At 42.0% G+C, this 24,128-nt stretch overlaps 1 protein-coding gene across 8 annotated transcripts in view; it reads left to right on the plus strand.

The window, feature by feature from the left end:
* LOC121176846 (nuclear factor 1 B-type-like) overlaps positions 1–18,848 on the plus strand; it is a 70,911-nt gene extending 52,063 nt beyond the window's left edge. For 3 of the 8 annotated variants that reach the window (XM_041030940.1, XM_041030945.1, XM_041030943.1), the window contains exons 7-12: positions 953–1,084; positions 1,286–1,470; positions 3,683–3,821; positions 4,277–4,359; positions 8,534–8,622; positions 12,484–18,848. In XM_041030940.1, coding sequence (XP_040886874.1) covers positions 953–1,084; positions 1,286–1,470; positions 3,683–3,821; positions 4,277–4,359; positions 8,534–8,622; positions 12,484–12,616 — 761 coding nt within the window. In that variant the 3' untranslated portion in view covers positions 12,617–18,848. Of the gene's footprint in view, positions 1–949; positions 1,085–1,285; positions 1,471–3,682; positions 3,822–4,276; positions 4,360–8,533; positions 8,623–12,483 lie in introns of all 8 variants that reach the window. The other 5 variants (XM_041030941.1, XM_041030944.1, XM_041030942.1 and 2 more) reach the window with 2 other exon arrangements.
* Positions 18,849–24,128: the final 5,280 nt, after the last annotated feature.

The following is a 24,128-nucleotide window of genomic DNA, read 5'->3' on the forward strand; positions in this document are numbered from 1 at the left end:
GACATAGGCCATTGCCCCTCGCATCTATTTGTTATCACGTTCCCTTCAGACACTGTGTCTTACCACGGAAAATTGAAAACCGCAGAGCCGTGACAGAAGAACATTGCTCATGAAAGTGTAGAGCAGCAATAATGAGCAAGTTGTAAGTTTGTGCACATACTTTTAGTTTATAGAACTGCACCCATTTCCTAAACAAATTTCACATCTTTTGCTGAGCCTACGAGATTATTCATGGGGAATTACAGTAGCTTGTCAGACAGCGTGTGAGGCCGAGGCGTGCAGATGTTACAGTGTAATATTCTATTTAAGATTACGTCAGGGTCTTGAAATTCTTAAATCCTCTTTGAGTGACCAACTGTACACCGTACACTCATTTCCAACCGTGCGTCAGTTTGCTGGATTTAATTCTCTGCTCAGACGAAGTTTTCACAGGACTCACATTTCTTGTTCAGTGATTTGTCATGATTCCAGAGATTATGTGTGATTTTGAACCTTTGCAGTGTCTGTAATTCGCAAAGTGCATTTTTCATTGTCTACTGCATTTGTAGAAGAAACAGGTCCCCCGATAATACTAATCCCATGCAGATCAAATTCTGCTTAATTTCAACCATAATTCATTTTTGGCACTTAATTCCTTTCATTCATGAGAAATGGAGGCATTAGGAGAAGCTTTAGGGAAATGTTGTGATTCATTTTCAGCAACTAACCATTAAAAGAAAAAAATATATAACCTTGCAGTGTTTGTTTTTGTGCACGAGTGAGGTCATTTGATTTCACTTTCCTGTAAGAATCAGTTTGATCCAACACAGAGCTCAGACTAAATTCCTCACTTTCTCCCACCTCGTCCTGTGTGCATACTGTATATCCAAATATATTCTGAATATTCAATAAGGCATGTACACATTTTCTGACTCTATTTGCATCTGTGTTTTTTTTTTCTTCCTACTAGCAGACATGTCCTCTCCTACCATGAAGAAGCCAGAGAAGCCGCTGTTCAGCCCCACCTCTCCGCAGGACTCCTCACCACGACTCAGCACTTTCCCTCAGCCTCATCACCCAGGCCTAACAGGTGTAGGACACAGTGGTGAGTTACCGGTGACTTCAACCACCGTCTTGCTAGATCTGAAGCTCTAATCGACTCTGTCCTCATAAACGCAGTTGAAAAAATCCATGCTGATACTTAATTTAACCCTGTAGATCAATGGCGATCGCTTTATCTTAACTCCCTCTCACACACACTCAGTCTTTATCTGCCTCTCAACTCTTCTCTCTGCCTCTCTTGCAGTTATATCGACGAGGAGCCCCCCTCCACACTCGCCCCTGCAGTTCTCGGCCTCGGCTATCTTGCCCCCGGCGCCGTCGCCCTACTTCTCGCACACCACCATCCGCTACCCGCCCCACCTCAACCCTGCTGATACCCTCAAGAGCTACGTGCCGTCATACGACCCGTCCAGCCCACAGAGCAGCCAGGTCAGTCTGATTTTTGATTTATTTTTTTTCTTCTCGTCTTTGAAGAAGCGAGTTTGTAGGCCAGAAGTCTGGTTTGGCGCGACTTTCATGGCCTCGAGTGGTTCTTTGTTATCTTGTTCGGATTCATTTCCATCTGACCTCAAGAGATTACAGATAAGATAAATTATAGCGTGCATTAGTCATCATTTCATTACTGCCTTGTTGATGCATTTACAAGTAGAGAAACATCATCCTGTTTTCCTTGATTTTTCTCTTTATTTATGGTGAGGGTTACAGTGACATGGGAATCGTTCAGTGATATCTTTATAAAACTACACTTTCTCAGTGCCATTCCTAATTGACAGTTCACAAGCTGACTGCAGTTTGGGAATCTGTGTAGGGACACGATATTGGTCAGAGACAAACCTATAATTACAGTAGTCATTGTATAGAATTAGTCAATTAATTTGAATAATTTACAGTGAATGAAATCATAATGAAATGAAACCAGCTTACATTTTGGAGTCAATCCCCAGACTGTGACAGAGAAGCATATATTTTGTGTTTGATATAATGCTCATGGGAAAGGTTATAGTACATTCCCTGCCTTGTATTTGTAGTCGTTCTAAAAAAAAAGAAAAAAAAAACAACCAGATGACTCCATAAAAAAGTCAACCAAACTATTGCAATTGCAGTCACACGTGACATACAAAACTGTATCAAGACATTGTAGTAAATCAAATAACTTAGGGCTTTTATACATTCTGGGGACACACTGCGGCCAGTGTGTTGGAGAGAGAGAGAGAGAGAGCAGGCGTCTCTATAGATGAGAGAGCTGTGTGATATTTATGTGAGTTTTATATCCCCGCTGTTCTCACTGTAAACAAAGGCCTTGTAGACGGCTCCATCTCCAGAGCAGGGAGCTGGTTTGGGGGGTGGGGGGGGTGGGAGGGGAGACTGTTACTCTAGAGAAAAACCGCGGGGAATGATAAAGGTTGTAAATATTTGCCGTTGCCGGGGCCCGGCTCTTGTGCAGAATTAACTGGCCCTCTGCTGGGGTGCTGGAGAAAGGAGAGAGGGGGGGTGATGGTGGTGGTGGTGGTGGGCTAGCGAGGTGGGGTCCGGTAGGGAAGAGAGAGCGCTAGAAGACCAGCTGGGGAGAAGGGGGGTGGGGGGGGGGGGTGCTCAGCAAATAACACAGCGCTTATAATCCCATGGACGAGTGCCAGAATGTTTTTATGCTTGCTTTAACGCAGATTATATTACACTCTAATTAAACATTCTATTCACATCGGAGGGAACCCTGTGGACACAATTCTTTTCCAAAAAGGCCTGTTTGAGTTTTGAACTTGGGGCGGCCCTGAAATGAACGCCCCAGACAGTCTCCAGCCGTCTGAAAGAGTAGCTCCCACTAGCTTCCTTTATTTCCTTCTCCATATATATAGTCTCTCTGCCGCTCTCTCCACACTCGCACATTCACACCATTGTAACAGGTCACTCCACAGCTCTCTCTGTCTTTTCACACCCGGGTCCTCCTAAATTTCATTTATGAGTGCCATTAAAATCATTGTTTAAAATCATGTAGGAAATCCATCGTCAGTGACTGAGGATCTATTGTTGCTCGCGCCCCCCCCCCCAGAGTTTTAGTAATAACTGTGACAACACGGCGACTGCAAGCGCTAAAATCTTTTCTTCAGGCCGGGCGTTAAGCGTAAGAGTGAGTCGGCTTTTGAAGGCAAACAGAGCAGCTAAGCGGGTGGAGGGGGTGGACGGGGATGACGTGAATGGACACTCCGTCTGTTTTGTGCTAACCATTTTAGAAAAGTGCTGTATGTTACATGCTTGTACTGGTTTATTGAGATCTGCCCAACTGCACATTTACAAGCGAGCAAGAGCTTGTAAACATGAGTCACTGGACACAGTTTGCTTGTCCTCTCATAAGGTTAGAGGTTTGACGGGAGACAAAACAAATGCAGCTCTTGTATGTGCACCTTTAGGAAAGCATGATTATTTGTGCTTTTTGCCTTAATTCAGCTTTCCTGTGTTCTTGTGTCAATATTTGTCAACCATGATAATTAGAATTTACATTTGTGGGCTCTTTCCTGCACATTGTTTGCATTAGTGTTTTGGAGTAAACCACTCCACACGTGTTTGTCATGAACTCCCTTTAAATCTGGACAAAATAAATGATTCTGTGAAATAAAACGCTCTTTTGTCTGTTCCCCACCTGCAGCCCAACAGCAGTGGTCAGGTGGTAGGAAAGGTTCCGGGCCACTTCACCCCGGTCCTGGCTCCCTCCCCACACCACAGCGCTGTGCGACCCGTCTCGCTCTCCATGCCAGACACCAAGCCCATCACCACATCCACAGAAGGTGAGTCTTAGTACTTCCTGCCCACTACTGACACCCTCTACCAATCATCCACTGCTGCCAATCTGCCATATACCAAGCACCCTGCAGTTCTACATCTTACAACAGTTGCAGTTAAACACCAACTGTTCTGTTTCTTACATGATTTGGTTGCTTTGTAAATTTGTGTGTGTTTCAAGTCTGTTGCTCTTAGGTTTTCACCAGTGTTGGGTGGTTGTAGGTATACTCTGTAACCCAGAGGAACCATCAGTTCTTTGAATACTCATCCACTGGAACTCCACGTCCATGTGTTTTTACTATAGGTTATTTATAATGTTGACAAATGACTTTTAGAAGAAGTTTTAAAGTCCACTCACTGCAAGTCACTGTGGATAAGAGCAGTGGCTACATATAAATTCCTGAAATGCTGATTATAATGCAAGCATGACTTTGTGTTTCTGTGATGGTGTGTTACCCAGGCTACTCAGCCCCTGGCACCCCGACGGCTAATCGTTTTGTAGGCCTGAGCCCTAGAGATCCCACCTTTCTCCACCAGCAACAGGTGAGAACCCCCCCTCCCCACCACCCACCCCCACCCCCTCCAGCACTCAGCTCACTTGCTCCTCTTATCCTTTCATTTTCTGTCACCCCCATCTCCCCACACATCAGATTTGAAGTCCCTGCCCTCTGCAAAAGCCAGTCACACTCTGGCACACTGAATTTGATTTGCAGGTAGTGTGTGATCAGAGTACTGGTAGGCTGAGGTCAAGCTGTTGGCATAAAAATTTAGCACTATATAAAGTTTTTTTTTTTTTCAAACCTAAAAAGGAGTGAGGCTTAACGCGGCTAAAAATAAAGAAAACGAAGCATGACAAAAAAAAAGACAACAGTTCTTCTGCATTTTCTCTTGAATTTTTAGTCCATAAATATGTAAGATATCATTTTGAGTGAGTATGTTTGTGTCTAAATCCCAGTGTGGAGTTAAAAAAAAAAAGGGCATCTATTTCCTGAGGTCACGTTAAGGAAAGAAATGAAGGTGTCAGGAAATTCACTGTCATTGTGTGGCCACTACTCAGAAGATGGATGGGACATGTGGGTGTCTTTGAGAATGTAATGTGCTCAACTGTATTTCCTTAGCACATTACTTTAGAAACTCTCTCTCTCACACACACACACACACCACATTTAATCAGTACACTCCCTCATTTATGGTACGCAAGCCGAATATTTAGCGTTGGCGTCACGCGGTTGCTCCAGCAGCAGTCTTAGGACAGATGTGGTGACCCTGTGTGTGTCTGTGTGCGTGTGCATGGGTGTGTTTGTGTGTGTCTGCGAGGTTAGGAGCGTTGCGGTGTTATCGGACGGGAGAGAGTGCTCTCCCCCACCCCATCTTATTGAAAGCGCTGGTCTGAGGCCAAGGCTTTTCCAACCACAACTAATTGAATGCATCTGCACGCGGCTACATAATGATCGCTGGGTTTCTCCTCAGCTTGCTTTTTATTTTTTATGTTTAGTAAAAATGACAAAGCTGGCCTCTGTTTCCTCACTCCTCTTTCTGTCTTCTCTCTCTCTCTCTCTCTCTCTCTCTCTCTCTCTCTCTCTCTCTCTCTCTCTCTCTCCCTCTCTCTCTCTGCCTTTCATTTTCCCTATTTTCCTAAAATCAGAGCAGGCGGAAAAAAAAATAGTAAATGTTTGTCAGCAGTCGTGGGATGCTTTTATTCCACTCAGGAGGAGAAGGAGGAGGAGAGGGAGGATTCACTTGGCTGATGTCGCACAGTTTGTCTTCCACATTTTCTGGTAGCCCTGCTACTTCTTTCAGTGGGGCACAAAGTGACTACACAACACAGCAGCCGTCTGAGCGTAGCTGCGTGACCCGCTGATTTTAGTCCAGATCTTGGCCTGTAGAAGCTATAAAGACTTTTTGTGCCAGATTTTGAAGTGTAAATCAGCCAGCTATATAAATATCCTCCTAAGAAATACAGCATAATAATATAATAAAAACTATTGACTGTTATTTTTTTTATCTGATAAATTGTTATCATCCAAAATTGAATTATCCTAAAACATATTTTTGCGATCCCATTGTACGATGAAACATAAATTGTTTTAGGCCAAGCAAAGGCGAACACATCGGCTCGGATATCTTTGGACTTACTCGATTTGGAAAGAGTTTTATCAAAAAGACAGGGGCTTAAAATGTGAAATTAAAAAGGAAAGATTTGTAGACACAATATTGACACCTTTCTAGAAGGTTATTAAATGCTATATCCAGATGAATAAATGTTCTCGTCGGCTTAAGGAACTCTCAACAGTCTCCACGTTGATTCATCATACTTCTGCTTGTCACAGTTGTTTTTGTTTTCTGTGGTATGATTTAACGGCCTGGGATCTGGCCTCGCGGAGCGGGACCTTCTCCGAGCCAAGTCCCTCAGGACTAAACACTTCCACTGAATGCTCTGTCATTGTCCTCATCTGGTGATGAGATGTTTATTATGTGAGATCCATGAGGCTTTACTGACACTTTTAGTTGTTTAGTTGCGGCCGTTTGTCGCCTGGCTGAGTAGGAAAGGGGAACATGTCATGCGCACACATGCCTAGAGAGCTGTGTGAGAGTCTCTGATGCTGAGGTTTTTAAAATGTGGTCAGCATTGGGGTTGGAGGTGCACTGTTCTTTGTCTGTGTGGCGGTGTGATGGATAAAGGCCGTGGCTTGCTCTGCATCTGCCTCTGCTGCTGTCACGGCTTCCTTTGATTTCTTTTAAACAGAGGAAAAACAGAAGATTCAGAAAGCTGTCTGATTTTTTTTTTAAAACCCTTTCATTTTATTTCATTTTTTAAAAGATCCTTGTTCAAACTGCTACTGCAGCCTTAATCCCAAATTACGAACGATAATTACATTCTTCCATTACTATAAGATAACTGAACAGTCACCTGATAACTTGGTTGTTAAGCTTAACAGCCTACTTTTCAGAGCAGAGCCTATTTTAAGATGTGGCACCACTAAAATAGAAGTCCCTGGACACAGACACACACACACACACACACAGACACACACACACACAGTAGGTTTCAGAAATGAAAAACACAAAACAAAACAACACCACCACATGCTCCCACACCTCCCATGCAGCGAATGTGTGAAAACCCTCCATTCATCTCTCGCCTTGGTTAACCCCTCGAGGGAATGCCACCATCTAGCATTCCGCAGGGAAAGATCCATGATCAGATGTCATTTGGTGTTATCTAAGGAAGGATCCTAATCCACAATCTGCCCGCATCTGTTTGCTAACGTTCCCCGGCTCCGTCCCCCCTTTCCCCGCTGCCTGTGCCACTCTGATGTGCCGGTGCCAGCGGACAGATGGCGAGCCCCTCGAGGAGCGGTGGCACCGAGCGTCTGGCCCAACCCGTACATTCTCTCCAAGCTTTTGTCAGGCTGGAGCGTGCGGGAGCGGCATGGGGGGGGGTTCGATAAATACAGAGAAAACACACTGGATTGAACAAGATGCATTGCGTCTTATTCAGTTTTGTTCAACAGCTATTCAAATCAATGGATCAAATGAAGCTAATACATTAAATTGCAACATAATAGAGGGTTATTACCTCATTGTTAATCTGCTGAGATCAATTTTCTGTGGTAGGTACTCCTAAAATTCTCTATTTCTTGCCACTACTTCGCATTTGTTCCAGAAAAAATCAAGGAGCATAAAAACACATCAGTGAATTTAAATATGGCTTAAGTAGGAAACCATCATCGTCTCCTGATGTGTTCATCCAGGTGCTCGGAGGAAAAAGAACACATTTCTTGACCGCTGCAAATGGCTTTGAATATTCAGCGTATGCGTATATCTGATTAAATTCCTCTTAAGAGCCTCTGCAAAACGTCTGCCACTGCACGCAGAGTGCTAACAGTGCAGTTTTATCCTGATGCATTACTAAATGAATGTGTTGACCACAGGGCAAGGTTAGGTTGGTATTGGCAGAGATAGCTCTCAGCTGGATTGCCGACACGTGCGCTCGCATAATGCATGCAAAGGAGACACCGTTTGTGTGTGGCTTTTTTTTTTTGTTGCAGTAATTTGTAATCTGTATGTAAGGTTGGCATGTCTTAAGAGGGGGGAAAAGGGTTTGTGTGCGCGTGCATGTGTGTGTGTGTGTGTGTGTGTGTGTTTGTGTGTGTGTGCTGTTTAACTTCATTGTAATTTTGACCCCTAATCAATAAAAACAGTTAGCTAATGAAAAAAGAGTCTGCATGCTTGAGGGCATGTGTACTCCATCCTGAATCTGAAAGTGTACTTACAGTGAAGCAATGATTATCGACAGGGTGCATGCGTCCAGTGGATTGCATGGCTTCGCTGGCTAACCAGCTACGAAAGCAGTAACCGCTCACAGATGAACTACCAACATGATGCCACTCACATTTTGTGACTAACTCCATTTTTTTTTTTTACTTCCAGGTTAGCTGTTACCACTAACTGTGATTGCATGTTTTTTTTCTTTATGTCTGTTTTAGCCATAGCTTTTGATTTAACTGTCACTTTACCCAACAAATAACAAATATACTGATTCACTATTTTCATATTGTCAGTAACAGGACTCACTTTGGAGTCATTTTTACCTGTGCTGCTCTTGCTCTAGGCTCTTCTGCATGCATTTGTGTATACAGTGTTGAGTTGTAGTGTAATCTGAAGTGGAAGTTGTCTTGGCCCAGTGATCTGACTGCTAGGTTTCAATTGACAGCTGAGGAAGTGTGACTGGAGCGTGACTCAAAACGGCAGGCATTATGGCCCCAGTGCCACTGACGACACTTTGGGGATTACTTGGCAAAGGTAACCTTTTCATTCTTTCATGCCTTCTCTCTGTCTCTCTCACACCACACGTGCACACAAACACAGACACACACAAAATTGATATCTGCCATATAATGTGTGATTTCCTTGATTGTCTACTTCTCCCATTTTAGAAATTCATATATTTTGCATATAAATCCACATATAAGTGTAATCATTTGGTCAGTGGCTGTGACTGTTGTTACTGTACTGGTATCATCTGTCACAGAAGTTAACCTTTTGGACTTTTGAGATCAGGTCAATCATTTCTTTGATAAAAGTAACACACGTTTGCTTGTGTCTCTCTGGTGTTTTCTTTTTTTCTCCCTCTCCTTTCATTCCCTCATCTCTTTTCCTTTCTGTAATTGTTTTCCACCTTTCCCAGTAATTTTGAGAGTTCTTACTTTGGGTAGATTTCTTAAAAATCCACCTTAAAAGATCATTGGATTTGACTGAGCAATATTTTAGGATTCATCTGTCTCTATCATGTTACCGTGTTCTTCAGCCAACAGTTGTCCCAAGAATAGCACCATAAATTAACCGAAATCCTTGTTTTCAAAAAGCAGAAACTTAATATTTCTTGTCAAATCGGTTGAAAGCAGCGCATATTAGTTTTATTTCTATCAAATTTGTCTTGATTGGATTTCACTGACATGTTATTCTTCACTGCAAGATGACAGATACAAAATGATTCAGCTTTTGAAACCTTTGCTCAGGGATTCACACCCAACATTCATGTTTCATAAGACAAACTCTCATGAAGCTAATTAGAACAAAGGAAGTCCAACCACGTAGAATAAAAGTCATTTCAGGTCAGATTTGTAGCTGTTTATGTTCCACATTTGTACAAGCTCAGCTTTGTTTGATTTTATGCTGAGGTCATGCTTTACTCTCTTTAACTTAAAGTTACAGAAAGTGCCCCCTTCATCTCCCCCCTGCCTCCACGCTGTAGTTCCCCCTCTCTGGGGGAAAAACCTGAGCCATTTCACCATGGAGCAAGCTGAGCTAAGCCTTTTCCTGTTACATCTCCCTTTTCCCTTTTTCCCTGGAAGTGTAGAGTGTCTGTGTGTGTGTGTGTGTGTGTGTGTGTGTGTGTGTGTGTGTGTGTGTGTGTGTCTATGTACAGCTCATTTTGCGCTCGCTGAAGTTACAGACTTTTTTTTTTTTTTTACAAACACACATGCACACAGCAGAACCCCCTTCAACAGGCCTCCTAATAGGCCAGTGGAGGTAGCAAGAGAAAAATGTCCCCTGCAGCAGCTCGACATCTCTTATTCCACTCACACAGCAGCTAACTCCTCCACGTTTCTCCACGTGAGTGTACAGTAATGAGCACAGATGAAACAGACCACAAATGAATTTAGTTTATTTTGTTACTAAAGGATGGGATGGTAATTCTATTATATTCTTTCCTCTTTGATGGATTAAACATGCAAAACGGTTCAACATATAGATGAAATCAGTCGGATTTCTCTTTTATCTTGCTTGCCCTTTAAACGGAGCAATCCACTATGCCTCTTCAGTACTAGCCCCAAATTAAAACGCTGCCAGACTCGCATGTTGCCATTGTGCAGGAAATGGGTCAGCAATCCATTAAGATGCCATTAGATAATCTAATTTAGGGAGCTAATCCATAAACGAAGCACGCTGTATGTCCGGGCTGTGCTTGCAGGGAGTGGAATTAGTGAGGTTTGGGAGCTGGACAGGGTAAGAGGAGGCCATCTTGAAGGTTACCTAAGGAAATGCAGCGATGGAGGTCAGGTTTTTAGTCGTGTCCAGAGCTGCTTTGACTGATATGGAGAGAAAGTTTATCAAAACAGAGGGATTTTAAAGCCTTGCCAGCATCTTGGCAGCTTCATGTTACTGCAGAAGGGAACTGTTTGACAAATTTTAACAACAATATCCAGAATTCCCGTAACATGGCATAAAAAAAATTGCAGTGTGTGCCCAATGCCAACTCATTTTATAAAGTAAAAAGGGAGTAAGAGAAGTAAGAAGTACAAATGTTTTCCTATGGTGGGTCTAACTTTCTTCGAATGGGGCCCTCACTCAGATACCGTTTGTATTTTAAGTTCATACTAATCTGCAAGTCTTAATTAGCACTGATGGGATGATTTCAGCCCCTCCCCTCCCCACTTTGTGATTCAGTCTGATCGGAGAAGTATTCTTTTCAAAAAACTCCAGTCAAGCGCAGCTTTAGGTTATAGGGCACAGATACGGACTGACAGCCATCGATTTTAACAAGATTAAAACCGATCTGCCGCTTTGCTGCACACAAAGGCCCGCAAGTCCGCTTTTGTAGCTGTGTGGTCCCCCTAATGTAAGCCATTACCTGAGAGGAGTTTCATAAGGAAAAACTAAACACGGAGCAATGGAAGGAGGGATAGAGGAAGAAAGAAAGAAAGAAAGAAAGCAAACGGGAAAAAATAGAAAGCTGCAGCCCTTGGCTGCTCTGTGCGCTCTTTGTTCAACAAGGTAGGAAAAACTTAATCCCCCGTTTCCTGTCCGATGATTTTTGGCAGGGTGAAAGAGAGAAGGAGGGAGGGAGGGAGGGAGGGAAGAAAGCAGGAGAGAGAGAGAGAGAGAGAGAGAGAGGATAGCATGAGGACGGATTGGACAGGGAAAAGAAAAGCTGCAAGAGAAGCTTAGCCTTGAGGTTGTTTTTAACTCTTTCCACACTGAAATCTAAAACTTGAGAGATGTTTGTTTTCATTTTGGATACATCTTCTCTTCTCTGTCTTTCTTTCTTTCACTCTTTTTAAAGAGTCTGTCTCTTTTAGGCCATGAGGTGAATTGAATTTGCACCTCCATTGTTTTAAGTAAAAGAGCAGTGACTTGTGATTTGTATAAAATTCAGACTGGTTGACGAGTTGCTTTCATGAGCGCAGACGTTGTTGTCTAATCGTGAAGTTTCACAAAGAATCAAGTCTGTGTTCCACCTCTGCAAACCAGCATCCTCAGACTTTAGCCTTGTGTGTGTTTTGTTTCTCTTCTTCTTGTCATCCATCTTCTCCCTCAGCATTTCTCGTCCACTTTTCTCTTCATTTGTCCTCACTTTCTTTGTCCCGCAGTCATTCTTTCATTCTTTTCCCTGCTCGTCTTCATCTCTTCAGGTTTTAGCTGCTGCTATGCTGCACTTTAGCACGTCGTAAAAACTTTCTTATTGGTGAATCGGACCGTAAATGTGCGACACAGGTATTCTCAGACTTAGCGGGGGTGATGTGAGAGGTGGGAGGGTGTTAGATGAGTGTACACTGGAGGCCTGTGGGGGAGGAAACGGGGGGCTAATTATCTGACATCTACGTAGCACAGCACCCCTTGGGAACAACATGCTGTTTGTTCCCGCTCGCGTTTTCAGTTAGCACCGTTGCTCCCCAGGAACAATCACTGTGTTGTTTTGCCATTAGCGTGAGATGAATAGGGATGGGACAGCTTTGTGTAGGGCCCCCCCACCTCTCCATCCATCCCCCACTTTTTACCCACAACCCACCCTCCTCCTCCACCACCACCACCACCAATCACACTCCCCCCCACATGCTTTTCCATACAGCCGTCAATGCAGAGAGTCACGGCCCTCTCACATGATGTCCTTCACTGGGAATCAAGTGGAATCACCTCAGCTTAGATTAACGAGCCAGTGCTGCTATTTTTCTTTTTGTTTACCCGTCTCTGTCTGAACAAAACAAAAATAAGATCTCGACTCTTGATGACTGTCAGCAGAGCAGTGATGCTGGTCATTAGCGTTCAGTGTTCAGGATAATTGAAAGAAAGAATCTGATTTTGACTGCATGCTGCACAAACAAGTTAATGGCATGTGACTTATCTCTCCGTCTCTCTCTGTCTGTTTTTCCCTCTCCACAGTCCTGGTACCTGGGCGAGCTTAGTTCCATTCCAAGTGTCGAACGGGACTCCGATTCTGCCAACAAATGTCCACCAGAACTACAGCATAAACATCATTGGTGAGCCCCTGGTCCCCGCTGAGACAGGGAACTGAACACACACAGAGGCCGGATGACCCCCCCCCAGGGTGAATGGGTGTGTGGGGGGTGTTGGTGGTGCAGAGCTAGCACTACAGGTGTCCGCAGCCATGGATGAAACCAGCAAAGCAGCACAAGCTGCATAATCGCCCCCAACCCTTCCCTCCCCAACCCCAACCTCTCCCCTTCCATGTCCCTCCCTCCTGCTCCCGTCCCTACCCCACGATGGACCCTGGCCGTGAAGTGAAGACGAGGGTTGGTTCAGTGGGCAGGAAAAAAAAAAAAAAGAAAAAGCTTCAGGTGTGCTGTCTCCTCGCCCAGCCCGGCCCACACATCCACCACCCACCAGTCAGTCGTTGTGTTTGCAGAACTTTTCAATCCATTCAAATACTGTGATGTATAGATGCCTTAATGTTTTATTGCATGACACACTAGTCTCTTAGCGGCAATTCCTACTATTTTTCCATGTTGGGGGAAGATGTAAAATCTTGATTTACACACGCAGACACACACACACACAAGAGAAGAGGTCTACGCATCTACAACCTCTGCCTGGTGGATGGCTCAGAGACTCCAAGCTCTCCAGCTCGGACCTCTTGAAAAGAGGCTTTCCCATGTCAAACGATTCACTGTGTACACCATAGGAACAAAAAAAAAAAAAAAAAATTGTGAATTCAGAGTGTTTCTTCTTCCGTTTGATTTCAGTTTACTGTGATATGACTCTTTGTTCAGAAAATGTGTTGACTTTGTTTATTCTTTACTGCTACTTACTTCAAGAATTAATGTAAACACTTACAATAAGAGTTGAGAACTCTTAATGCGGTTTTCGAAAAACACTAAACGTTAGGCTTGAGATTGGCCCCCTCATTAAAGAATTTGCATCTCCTTTACAAAAGGATTTTGAAAAGACAATACGAAAAATCTCGATAGAGGCAAGTGCAATTGAATTTTTGAAGGGAAGCTATCAGTCTGTCAGCCCTAAGACTCTAAAGGAAGGGGGATAAATATTAAAATGATTTTATGGGTAAAATGTTTTAGAAAACATTTGAATTTGATTTCAGTCACATATCCGTCTCCTCACATGAAAAAAAAACATCAAGCGTGAAAGGCTTTTGAAGGCAAGCACTAAGCTACCTGTGCAGCGCTAAGCAAAACCAGCACTTGTTTTGAGCCCTTCCCATCAGTATGGGGATTTTTTTGTTTTTTTTTTTTTATTTATTTTGGGGGGAAAAAAAATAACTGAACATAAGTAAAGAAATGAGACGCACCTAGTGTGTAAAAATGGCATTTCATTTTTTAAAATGTTCACGATAAGATCAAGAGCATATGCATTTGGCCATCAGCTTCTAAAGCTTATGTTTACAGAAAAAAAAAATGGAATGCAAAGTGTTAATTCATGGAAATGTACAATTCATGCAAATGTACAGTAAGCTTATGTGTAAAGCTACAGTTTGTGCAAGGTTAACTCTGCAGTGGAAGAGGTTGAAAACTGAAATTGCGAATCCAGGTGGTGGCAGATCCCTGAAATCTAGAATTGTGCATGGCATGTTCACAGCCATTGCCTCTCCAGTCCAGACATATTTATACAAGGAAAATCTCTCCAATACTCTTAATTTGCACGATGACATATAGTCCACATTACGTGCCTTGCCTTTGAATATAGAGACATCACTACACTTGTTTTTGCTGCATTTATCATTATAGAAAAAAAAAATAACATTTTTATGATAAGAATTGTTTTGTACTCTGAATGAAATTGTTGATTTTTAACTTCATGTACTACTCTATCTCACAGTTACATTGCATATCAAGGCTGTGTATAGTTGCCGTTTTAAAGTTTGTAATCAACCAGCATTTTTTTTTTTTTTCAGTATTTTGGTGGTTTTTCAGATAACCTGTCATCTTTTGTTTTCCTTATTTTTCAATGCTCATTTTGTTCATCTTCCAGTTACTATTGTGGAGGGTGGAATTCAGAATTATGAAAATTATGCAATACCAAGTTTTGCCTATGTAGGTAGTGCTTATAGATGCGTCAATTATTAGAGGCTAGTTTGGAGATAGACAATATTGTAATGCATTTATTTTGTTGATATCGTTGTTTGTCGTTGTTGTTGTTGATGATGTTGTTGTTGTTGTGGGTGTTTTCCTTTTTTATTGACCAAAGTGGGGACTGCTTTCTATGCAGTGTATGACAAGGTCTTTTTTGTTTTGTTTTTTTTTGTTAGTTTTTTCTTGCTCTAGCTTATAGGCCTACCGAATGACGGTGAGACAAGTTCCAGTGTATTTTGAATTCGGGAGTTTAGGGGGAGGGGTGGTATTTTTCTAGAAGTTAAAAAAAAATGCACCCTTGGTCTTTCTACGGCTGCAAAGTCACTGATTGGTCTACTGTGACTCTTACTTTCAACTTTCCACTTGGGGTGCTAGCATGTGACCTTGAAGGAGCTCATTTTTCACAGGAGAGACGGCTTGACTTGAGTATGACAATCATTTTAAGAAATCATTTTGCGTAGAATCCCAACCCTTTTCGTAGATCCCTTAAAGCCGCAACTGAGGGCGGACACCGTCGCGTGCTTTTGTCGAATCCTACGCCGGACTATTCCAGACGTCACCGAATGCAATTCCCAAGTAGATGCCTTAAACACATCAGTGAAGTGGCCTGTGACCTGCGCAACAATCACACACCGACTAATGCTCGTGAGACCTGTCCAAATCAGTTCCAGACAGGCTCAAGCAAGCCTTTAGAAAGTATTTTATAAGTAGATTTGTATACATGTAAATATGATATGCACATATGTCAATTCCTGAGATACTCCCCCAGCAGAGAGCCCCATAGAGTATGTTGAAGTAAATATTAGATCACAGGAGCATGGTGTTTTCTTACTTCATGTCCAGTGGTCCAGTAGAGGCTTAAATAGAATCCACTAGGAGAAAAAATATAGCACTTAAATAGCACATAGGCAATCGTCTTCTTCCCCATACAGTGTTTTGACCCTAGTCTCAAACTAAATCTCTCAGGCGTATTACAGGGCATTATTTATATCAATCATTATCTTATCATTTTTAATGTATAAAATAAATAAATAAAGACTTTCCTCACACAGAGAGACAGAGAGAGAGCAGCGCCTCCGATGCTACTACGACACCTTTTGCACTCTTTCCTTACAATCGTGAAAGAAATGCCCCCCCCCCCCCCCACCCCGGAGAGACGGTACTAATGAGAGCTGTCTCCGACGTCAGCAGAGGGCTAAGGAGCAGAAAACGTTTTTTTTTTTGAAAAATAATAAATCCTCAAGTCAAGCTTAATCTCTCCATCTTCACCCAGATTTCTTATGCAGGAAAAAAAAAACAATTGAAAAAGTCACCCCGTTCTATGTGCACTGTTCTGTCCTTTTTCTTTTTTTTTTTGTTCTTGTTGTTTTATTCTTTTTTTCTTTTAAAAGAAAAACTATAAGTGCTTTGCAGCCTTTGGCCATTGGAAACCCCACTGAAGTGCATTGTCCCCAAGTGTGTTTGTGAGTGTGTGTGTGTGTGTGTGTGTGTGTGTGTGTGTGTGTGTGTGTGTGTGTATGCGTGAGTGTGTGAGACAGAAAAATGTGTCAGGGTCACTGTGCTGTTGGTGTTTATTTGAATAGGAGACTGTACATAAAGGTAAATATCCTGATTGCGTCGATAGCAGTAGTCTGTGGGGTTGAACTCTGCTTTGGCAGCTTGAGTGTTTGTTTGTATGTGTGTGCGTGTGTGTGTGAATTTGTGATCGAGTGCCTCTGACACTACACAGTAAGAGAAGATGAGGGTCTTTCTATCGTAAAAAAAAAAAAAAAGCCTGCCATAGGACAGGAGTATGTACACTGTAAACTTTGTCGAGAGTTCTTCTCTGAAGCCCTTATTTGTAAATCTTCAATTCTGGGGAAAGTGAGTCAGTTCCATTTTAGGAAAAAACAAATTTAATTTGGGTTTTGTTTATTTGTTTCGGAAGCTGGATTTGAGTTAGAACTCTCCAGATTTCCCCGATCAGTAGAATCTAAAGTGTTTTCATCAGTTGTTGTATTCCTGTATGTAAAGTCACACAAGAAAGGGGGGAAATGTTCTATACAGATCCATAAATATAAAAACAACAACAATGAAGGCTTTTTTTATTATTAATATTATTATTTCTGAACTTGGTTAGTGCTTAGATATTTCCATTTGGGAAACACTTCATGACTATTTGAATTGTTGTTCTTTCATTAGTGTGGCCATAGCGAGTGGGATGTGATTTATCTCCTTTTTTTTTTTTTTAATTTTGAAAATGGGTGTGAATTCTTGTCCAACAAGATCATGGTGTGAGTGTGTTTCTTGTAGCAGCTGGGAGGTGATGTCACTTAACCAGCAGAAAAGGCCCCAGATTGCACCTGACCCTAAGCGAGAAGCAGGGTAAAATCTGCAGTGACAAACGTCCTCGATTTATCTATCAGATTGTTTCTCTCTCTCCTTTTTCTTTCTTTATTGTCTTTCTTTCTTTTTTTCTTTTTTTTTTTTTTGTTGTTTGGTTCTTTTCAGAGGAAATGTTGCAAGACGAATGGTGCTACATCTCGCCATATTTCCGATTCGGCTGGCCAGCGTTGAGCCATCTATTTTGTTCTTCTTGGACTTAAAAGAAATCTCTTTAAAGATCAGTCAAAGCATCAAGGCATCACTCATTTTGCACTTTCCACATGCTGTCTATGCCTGATGTAAAATAGGAAACCCTCAGTTGGCGCTACAAACAAACATTGCTTTGCAGGTGCTTCTGAATTGGGTACTGTACCTTCCAGCTGATAATAGGTAGTGTATTTGGGCATGGTTACGTGTTTCTATTGCTACGCAGGGTGTGAATGTAGCCTGTCAAAAAGCTCTTGAAACTTTATTAAATCTGAATCAGTATTCCACCCATCAGCAGCTTCAAGAGCCTCATGTAAAGGCTGATTTAGACACTCACAACGACCTTATTTTAGAAAGTATTATGTCACTGATCACTACGATCACGGAGAAACAGGACAACTTTATGCAAGGAGGACCCGTGGCACGCATGCAATATGTGTGATTTTCTCGTTTAACGGAATGTCACACATTCTGTAGGGACTGAGAGGAAACATTAAAACTTCATTTTCATCCTACATGAGCAATACACACCTTCCATACTCTGGCTAGCTGCTAGTCACTTGGCATCAGGTTGTTATAAAACATGAAAACCAGCATTTTTACAGGATGTAACATTCACCAAAAGAAGACAAAAAGATAGCAATGCAGTGCCTGTTCAAAGCAGTCCAAGTGTCTGTTGTATATAATTGTAAAATGTGATAGACTTACTTTCATATGTGACGAGAAAAAAAAAAAAAAACTACAAAAAAAAAAACAGCATCACACAGAACAGAATGTGGCAAACTCATCTGGAAATATGCTCTTTATTACTTCTTTGATGTTTTTGGAGCTTTTTTTTTGTGATTTATTCATTTCCTAATTATGTCAGCACACAATGCCCACATCAAGCTTGTTCAGATTTTGAGAGGAAAGGTTTGAGGTTCATTCTTCTTCTCTTTTTTTTTTCTTTTTTCCTGGGAGGGGGAGTGGGGCGGGGGGGATCAGTGCTACATTATGCGCAGTGAAAGGATGAAATAATGTCTTTTCTTAAAATTAGTCACCAGTTTTCTCTGCAGGGCTGATTTTTTTTTTCTTTTTCTTTTTTTTAATGGGTCTTGTGGCACTTTTACTTCCCTCTGCGCACACATTTATACTTTATGAATCATGTTGGAATTAATATGTAACGAACAACAACAACAACACCAACAAAACAATATGTAAACAGTCTCCAGTAGTGATCGTAGTTACACTGCAAACGTGTGCAAAGGTCTATGTATGTATCTGAATGTACGTTTTAGAGGACTTTTGGAAACCTTTTTTTTTTTGTTGTTTTTTATCTTTTCATTTACAGTTTAGGAGTCACAGGTGTCCATTGTGAACTGTATAGCGAAGGCCTTGATATCCCTTCTTTTATTGATTTTAGAAACGCCAAGCGTTAGGCGATGCCTTCAAGCTGGTTACATTTGGTGCAGGGGCTAAAATTGCCACAAGATTAAAATCAGTGTAAATAAAGGCTCAACTTTTTGTGATTGTTTCTGTTATATCCAGCCTATACTGCTAGCAGCTGTTTTTACTGCAGTCAATTACTGGAAGTGGATATATTTCCTATGCAAAACTGTTTAAACAATAAAATGAGCTATGCTACAAAAAGGACTTTAATGTTATGACTTGTTCTTGCGTAGATTTTTTGAAATGTTTGACTTTGAATGATTGCAATTTGAGAGCTAAATATAAAAGTTAAAGTTTAAGGTCTTAAATCAGAATTAGTCAGTTTGTTAACTGATGCACAGGTACGTTGCCACATCGGACTGGTTTCTTTATTGAAGCCAGTTGACTGGGAATTGCAGGGAAATACAAAATTTAGGATAATGTAGGAATATGAAAATTATTTAGGTATCAAAGGAAGGGTTGTGTATTTTCTTTTTTTGTCTGAGGGAGAAGTGTTTGAATTTTTTGAGAGACAGAGCGGGTCCTTTAACTTCTCATCCCAGATTTTTCCCTCGTGACATTCATTGTTGAAAATTGAAAAAAAAAAAAAGCAGTAAAGCATAAAACAGTTACACCACAAAGATGGTTTTCAATGTGATACTTGTCGGCTTCGCTCTTTGGAAGCTGACTGGAAAAAGACATTGTTAAGGCACACGACCGTGCAAATCGAGCATCATGTACTTGATTTGACAGTCAGACATCTAATCAGGCTATAGCATCATCTGACATAATTCATTTATATTTTTATTCAGTGGAATGCAGGGGTGGTTGGGGTGAGTACTGTGGTTCTCAATGCTCACAAAACAGCTGCCTGTGATTGTGCAACTCATTCTGTGGCTATGATAAGATCACTTTCATTCAAAAAAAAAGAGCTTGGATATAAAAAGTCATTGTTTTGTTATGTTTCCTATAAATACATTATTCTGACACATTTTTTTCTATATAAGGGAAGGGGCCTCAGAAAAATGTAACAATGCTACCGAGGGTGTTGATTTTATTTATTTATCTTGAAGTGATATCTGAAGTGATATACAAGACTGAACTCACAATGATTTACACTGATGACTGAAACTGATTCTGTATCACGGTGCAAAGTAACTGTTGCAACATTCAGAATCACCTCGCTCAGGAGAGTCTCTGAAACCAGACTGGAAGAGGACAACAAAGTCAGTAAGTGCTGCAGGGGTGGAATAAGGACACAGTCAGATCAGAGGAAAGACAACTATTTGACTTTAAGTATTAAACTAATTGGATTTCATTGATTCTCAGAAGTGTGTCTGTGACAGTTTGCCCTGAAAGCAAACATCAGTTTTCATGTCCTGGAGCAATCCCATGACCCCACATACCCGTCCTCCATTGTGGTATTACTCCAGCTAATCTACTGTAATACCCCAATCCCTGAGGAATGGGAGACAGACTACAGTGTTTGGACCACGGCAGAATCAGTCTGCTGGGACCTCGGAGGGTCATGCGAGGTAACATCCATTTGGGTCACTGTGTCAAGTACATGAAGCTCTGATCTAGTAAGCCTTTCTAATGGGATTGAGGACATCGAAGGAGGCAAAAGTCAGGCTAAAGCGCCAATTAAGTCTCATTATGGACCTGTGTGATGGGCTCAGGGCTCAGCTGGACACTCGGTGACAACAACGGGCGCCGTCAGCGGTGCCCACAAGACCAGGTGCCCTGTCCACAGCAGGGGGGCCCTCCTAATGGCCAGTTGAGGCACTGCATGCTGCACACACACAGAAAAGCCCACCTGGCCTCAGGCACAAACCAGAGTTCATTTGGCTATCATTAAAGAGGACCAACAATGTGGCACGCTGATATAAAATTACCCGATCTATAATGGTAATCATTATGCCATTTATCAAAATTGGCCAGTTGAGTCAACATCTGGCTTCAATAGGGGGCTCTAGTCGGTGAGGGTCTTGGCAGCGTCTTGTACCCTACATATTTTCCACTCTCTTTTATCAAGGCCTGCTGTCAGTGATTTGACGAAGCTAAATAGATGATGATTTGGCCCTATTATGTTTCGCAGGGCTCAAGCAAAGGGGATTTGTTGATTGCCTTTGTGTTTGTCCATTTTTTTTCCCTTCCTTCTCCTACCCGTATGGATCCTGGAGAGGTAACGGCGCCTTGTGGTTCTCTGACGTGCGTCTGACTGTGTACCAAAGAGGGGATGGAGAGGGGGGTAAAGCACAGCGAGTACTCTCACACAAACCTGTGACTGCAGAGGCTGGAATGGGCTGTTGGACGCGAGCCAACGCCGGCACAAAGAACTCTGTCACATCCCCAAGTTTTATGGGAGGAATATAATATTCATCTTGTATGCTGTTGGAATCAGGTGATGAATTAATCTGATCCTTTCGTCTTCTGGCATCAAAGTAGGAGTGTAGTGCACTTTATCTAACAGGAAGTCGTTAAGGCAGAATTTGTGCAGTTTTTTCAGTGGTTTATGGCTGAGGATATGATTCAGAGTGCATTCAGACCACTTCCCTTTTTTTTTCCACATTTGGTTGTGGTGCAGCCTTATGCTAAAATAATTTAAATTCTATTTTTCCATCATCAATCAAGTCAGGCTAGTTTTATTTATATCGCACCAAATTATGACAGAAATTATCATTATTAATAATTATCATTATCAGGGCACTTTTCATGTAGAGCAAGTCCTGTTCTCTTTACAATATTATTTACAGAGACCCAACAGAGAGCCTATGTGCAAACACTTGACAACAGTGACAAGGAAGAACTCCCTTTTAACAGGTAGAAAGCTGGGCTCAGGGTGGGCAGCAGACTAAAATGGAAAAAGTGAAATATCAGCTTGACATAAGGATTCAGACCCTTTTGCTATGACACTTGAAATTTAGCTCAGGTACCTCCCATTTCTCTTGAGATGTTTCTACACCTTGACTGGGGTCCACCTGTGGTCAATTCAGTTGATTGGACATGATTTGGAAAGGCACACACCTGTCTATACAAGAGCTCACTGCTAATGCTGCACATCAGAACAGAGGCCAAGCTGTGAAGTGGATCTGTAGAGCTCAGAGATAGGACTGTGTAGAGGCACAGGTTTGTGGATGGCTACAAAAAAAAGATTTTATGCTCCACTGAAGGTTCACTTCAATTCAAGAAGTTTGGAACAACAAGGACTTTTCCCAGAGCTGGTTGTGGAGTCCAGTCAGGGTTGAAAGAAATCTCTGGAGAGACCTGAGAACGTGACAGAGACTGAGAGGATTTTAGAAGAATGGCAGAAAATCCCCAAATCCAGGTGTGCAAGTCAAAGTCAGTGTGCTATTTCATTTTTTCTCTTTTAATAAATATGCAGTAATTTCTAAATGTGATTTTGCTTTGTCATTATGAGGCAGCGAGTGTAGACTGATGAGGGAAAATCTGAAACGATTTTAGCAGAAAGCTGCAACATAAAATCTGAAAGGGTCTGAATACTTTCTGAACGCTCTCTATATTGTTAGTGTTGGGTGTGCACAATGTAGAGCTCATTAATTCAGAAAAATATACATTATATTTAATAAGGCAGAAAAAAATCTTCATCATATTTCTGGCTTTGAAAAATAAGCTGGGAAAATAAACCAGGGCTTCCTGGAAAGGCATAGTTCGTCATTTATTTGCTTTCTTGCCGAGAGTTTAAGGAGAAGTTACACTCATATCTGTCCCTGAAATAGAAAGTTACAACCAGGAGACATTTGCTCAGCTTAGCATAAAGATCAGGTTCTGTCCATTGGAAACAAACTCAACCTACCAGCTCCTCTGAAGATCACTAATCAACACATTATGTCTCCTTTGTTAAATCCATAGAAAAATTCTGAAGTTTAAGGAGAAGCAATTTGTGGTAGCTTTGGCTTTGTCCCTCTGTTACTAGTCTTTATGCTGAGCTAATCAGCTGCTGATTGTAGCTTCATATTTAACATACAGACATGAGAGTGGCATCGATCCTCAAATTCCTGGCAAGAAAGTGAATACCTGTTTCCCAAAACGTCAAAGTGTTTCTTTAATTTGTGAATGACAGTAATGATAGTACTGTGCTTTACTAAAAATGTATTTGCAAATTTCTAACGGCCAAGAAATTTCTTTCGAACTTTAGCCCTCCTGAAGGGACACACACAAGATCTCAGACAACAGTCTGCGTCTGTTTGCAAAAATGTTGTTGAAGAGAGCTTGGGGAATAAAAGAGGGCTGTCTGAAAACGCACTAGTCTTAAACAGTACTCTCAGCTCTGTGTATTCCCACACAAATTTGCATAAATTTCATAGTCATGGACTGTGGCTGGAGCGTGTTATTAGTCTATCTTTACGTGGTAGAACAGGCCGATCACACTGAGGGTTGTTGTTATCTCATTGAAAGCACCCTGGTATTACACCCAGCGGATTGAGAGTGGGTCTTAAGATCGTGGGATTTGTTCACATATTAAAGCATGTCTGTTTGGATGCGCAGAAAAGAAACAGGTGTTCAGTGTGTGTGTGTGTTTGTGTGAGAGAGCGAGAGCGAACTCATGTGTGCGTCTTTGTGTTTTCCTTGTGATGTTTGTTCGAAAGCATGCACGCACATAGGATGCAAACACAGCGTCCGTGTGTGCATGTGCTTACGTGTGTGTGTGTGTGTTTGTGTGTGTGTGTGTATGACTTGACAGAGGGGGTGCTTTATTGAAAAGTACTCCTCTCCTCCCCTGTTCAACATGCTGGATTAGCACCAGCAGTTTCCCATGGAGCCGTCCCTCCCAGCCCCCTGCCCATTTGCATAAGGCGCAGACAGGCGGAGATGTGACAAACAAACCTGGCACACACAGCGCCGGCTGCCTCCTTTACATGAACTCTTTCCCTCTTTCTCACATGACAAGAAAGGGACGCGACGTAGAGCTCAAGCAAACCCACCTGCGTACACTTTTCACCATAAATGACCTGTTTCCTGAGTCCAAGCTGTACGGTATAAATAAATTTAAAGGCAGCGCCAGACTGGGGTTTGAGGCCTGTATTCCTCTTGGTGATCATAGTGATTCACAAGTAAAGGAATGCAAAGGGCTGAAGGAGGTGAGAAGGGCTTTCATTGCTCTGTCATTTGGACAAAACTCCCCTGAATCAAAGTATCCTCCCCCTCGTTTTTCTCTTCCTCCAAGATGGTAATGTTCACCTTAAAACATCTTTACTGTACTGTAGCTACATAACACAGCTCTCTGCACTGCTGTCCGGCCGCCAAGTTCCTATCAAGCCCCTGATTTATGGCGCTTGATGCATTCCTTGGCCCTGGCGAGGAGGCAGTTTAGCTGAAATATGAGAAGAGATGCAGAGAACACACTCAAAGTGGGTTTCAGTTTAGCCTGTCTGTGCACTGCAAAGCTGGTGCAGCCTTAAAATGTGTGTCTGTGCAAAACCTGAGAGACAACCTGGGGGATTTTTTGTTGTTGTTGTTGATCTTTAGATGGCAAAATAT

Source organism: Toxotes jaculatrix, chromosome 23 (assembly GCF_017976425.1).
Source record: "Toxotes jaculatrix isolate fToxJac2 chromosome 23, fToxJac2.pri, whole genome shotgun sequence".
Taxonomy (NCBI): Eukaryota; Metazoa; Chordata; class Actinopteri; family Toxotidae; genus Toxotes; species Toxotes jaculatrix.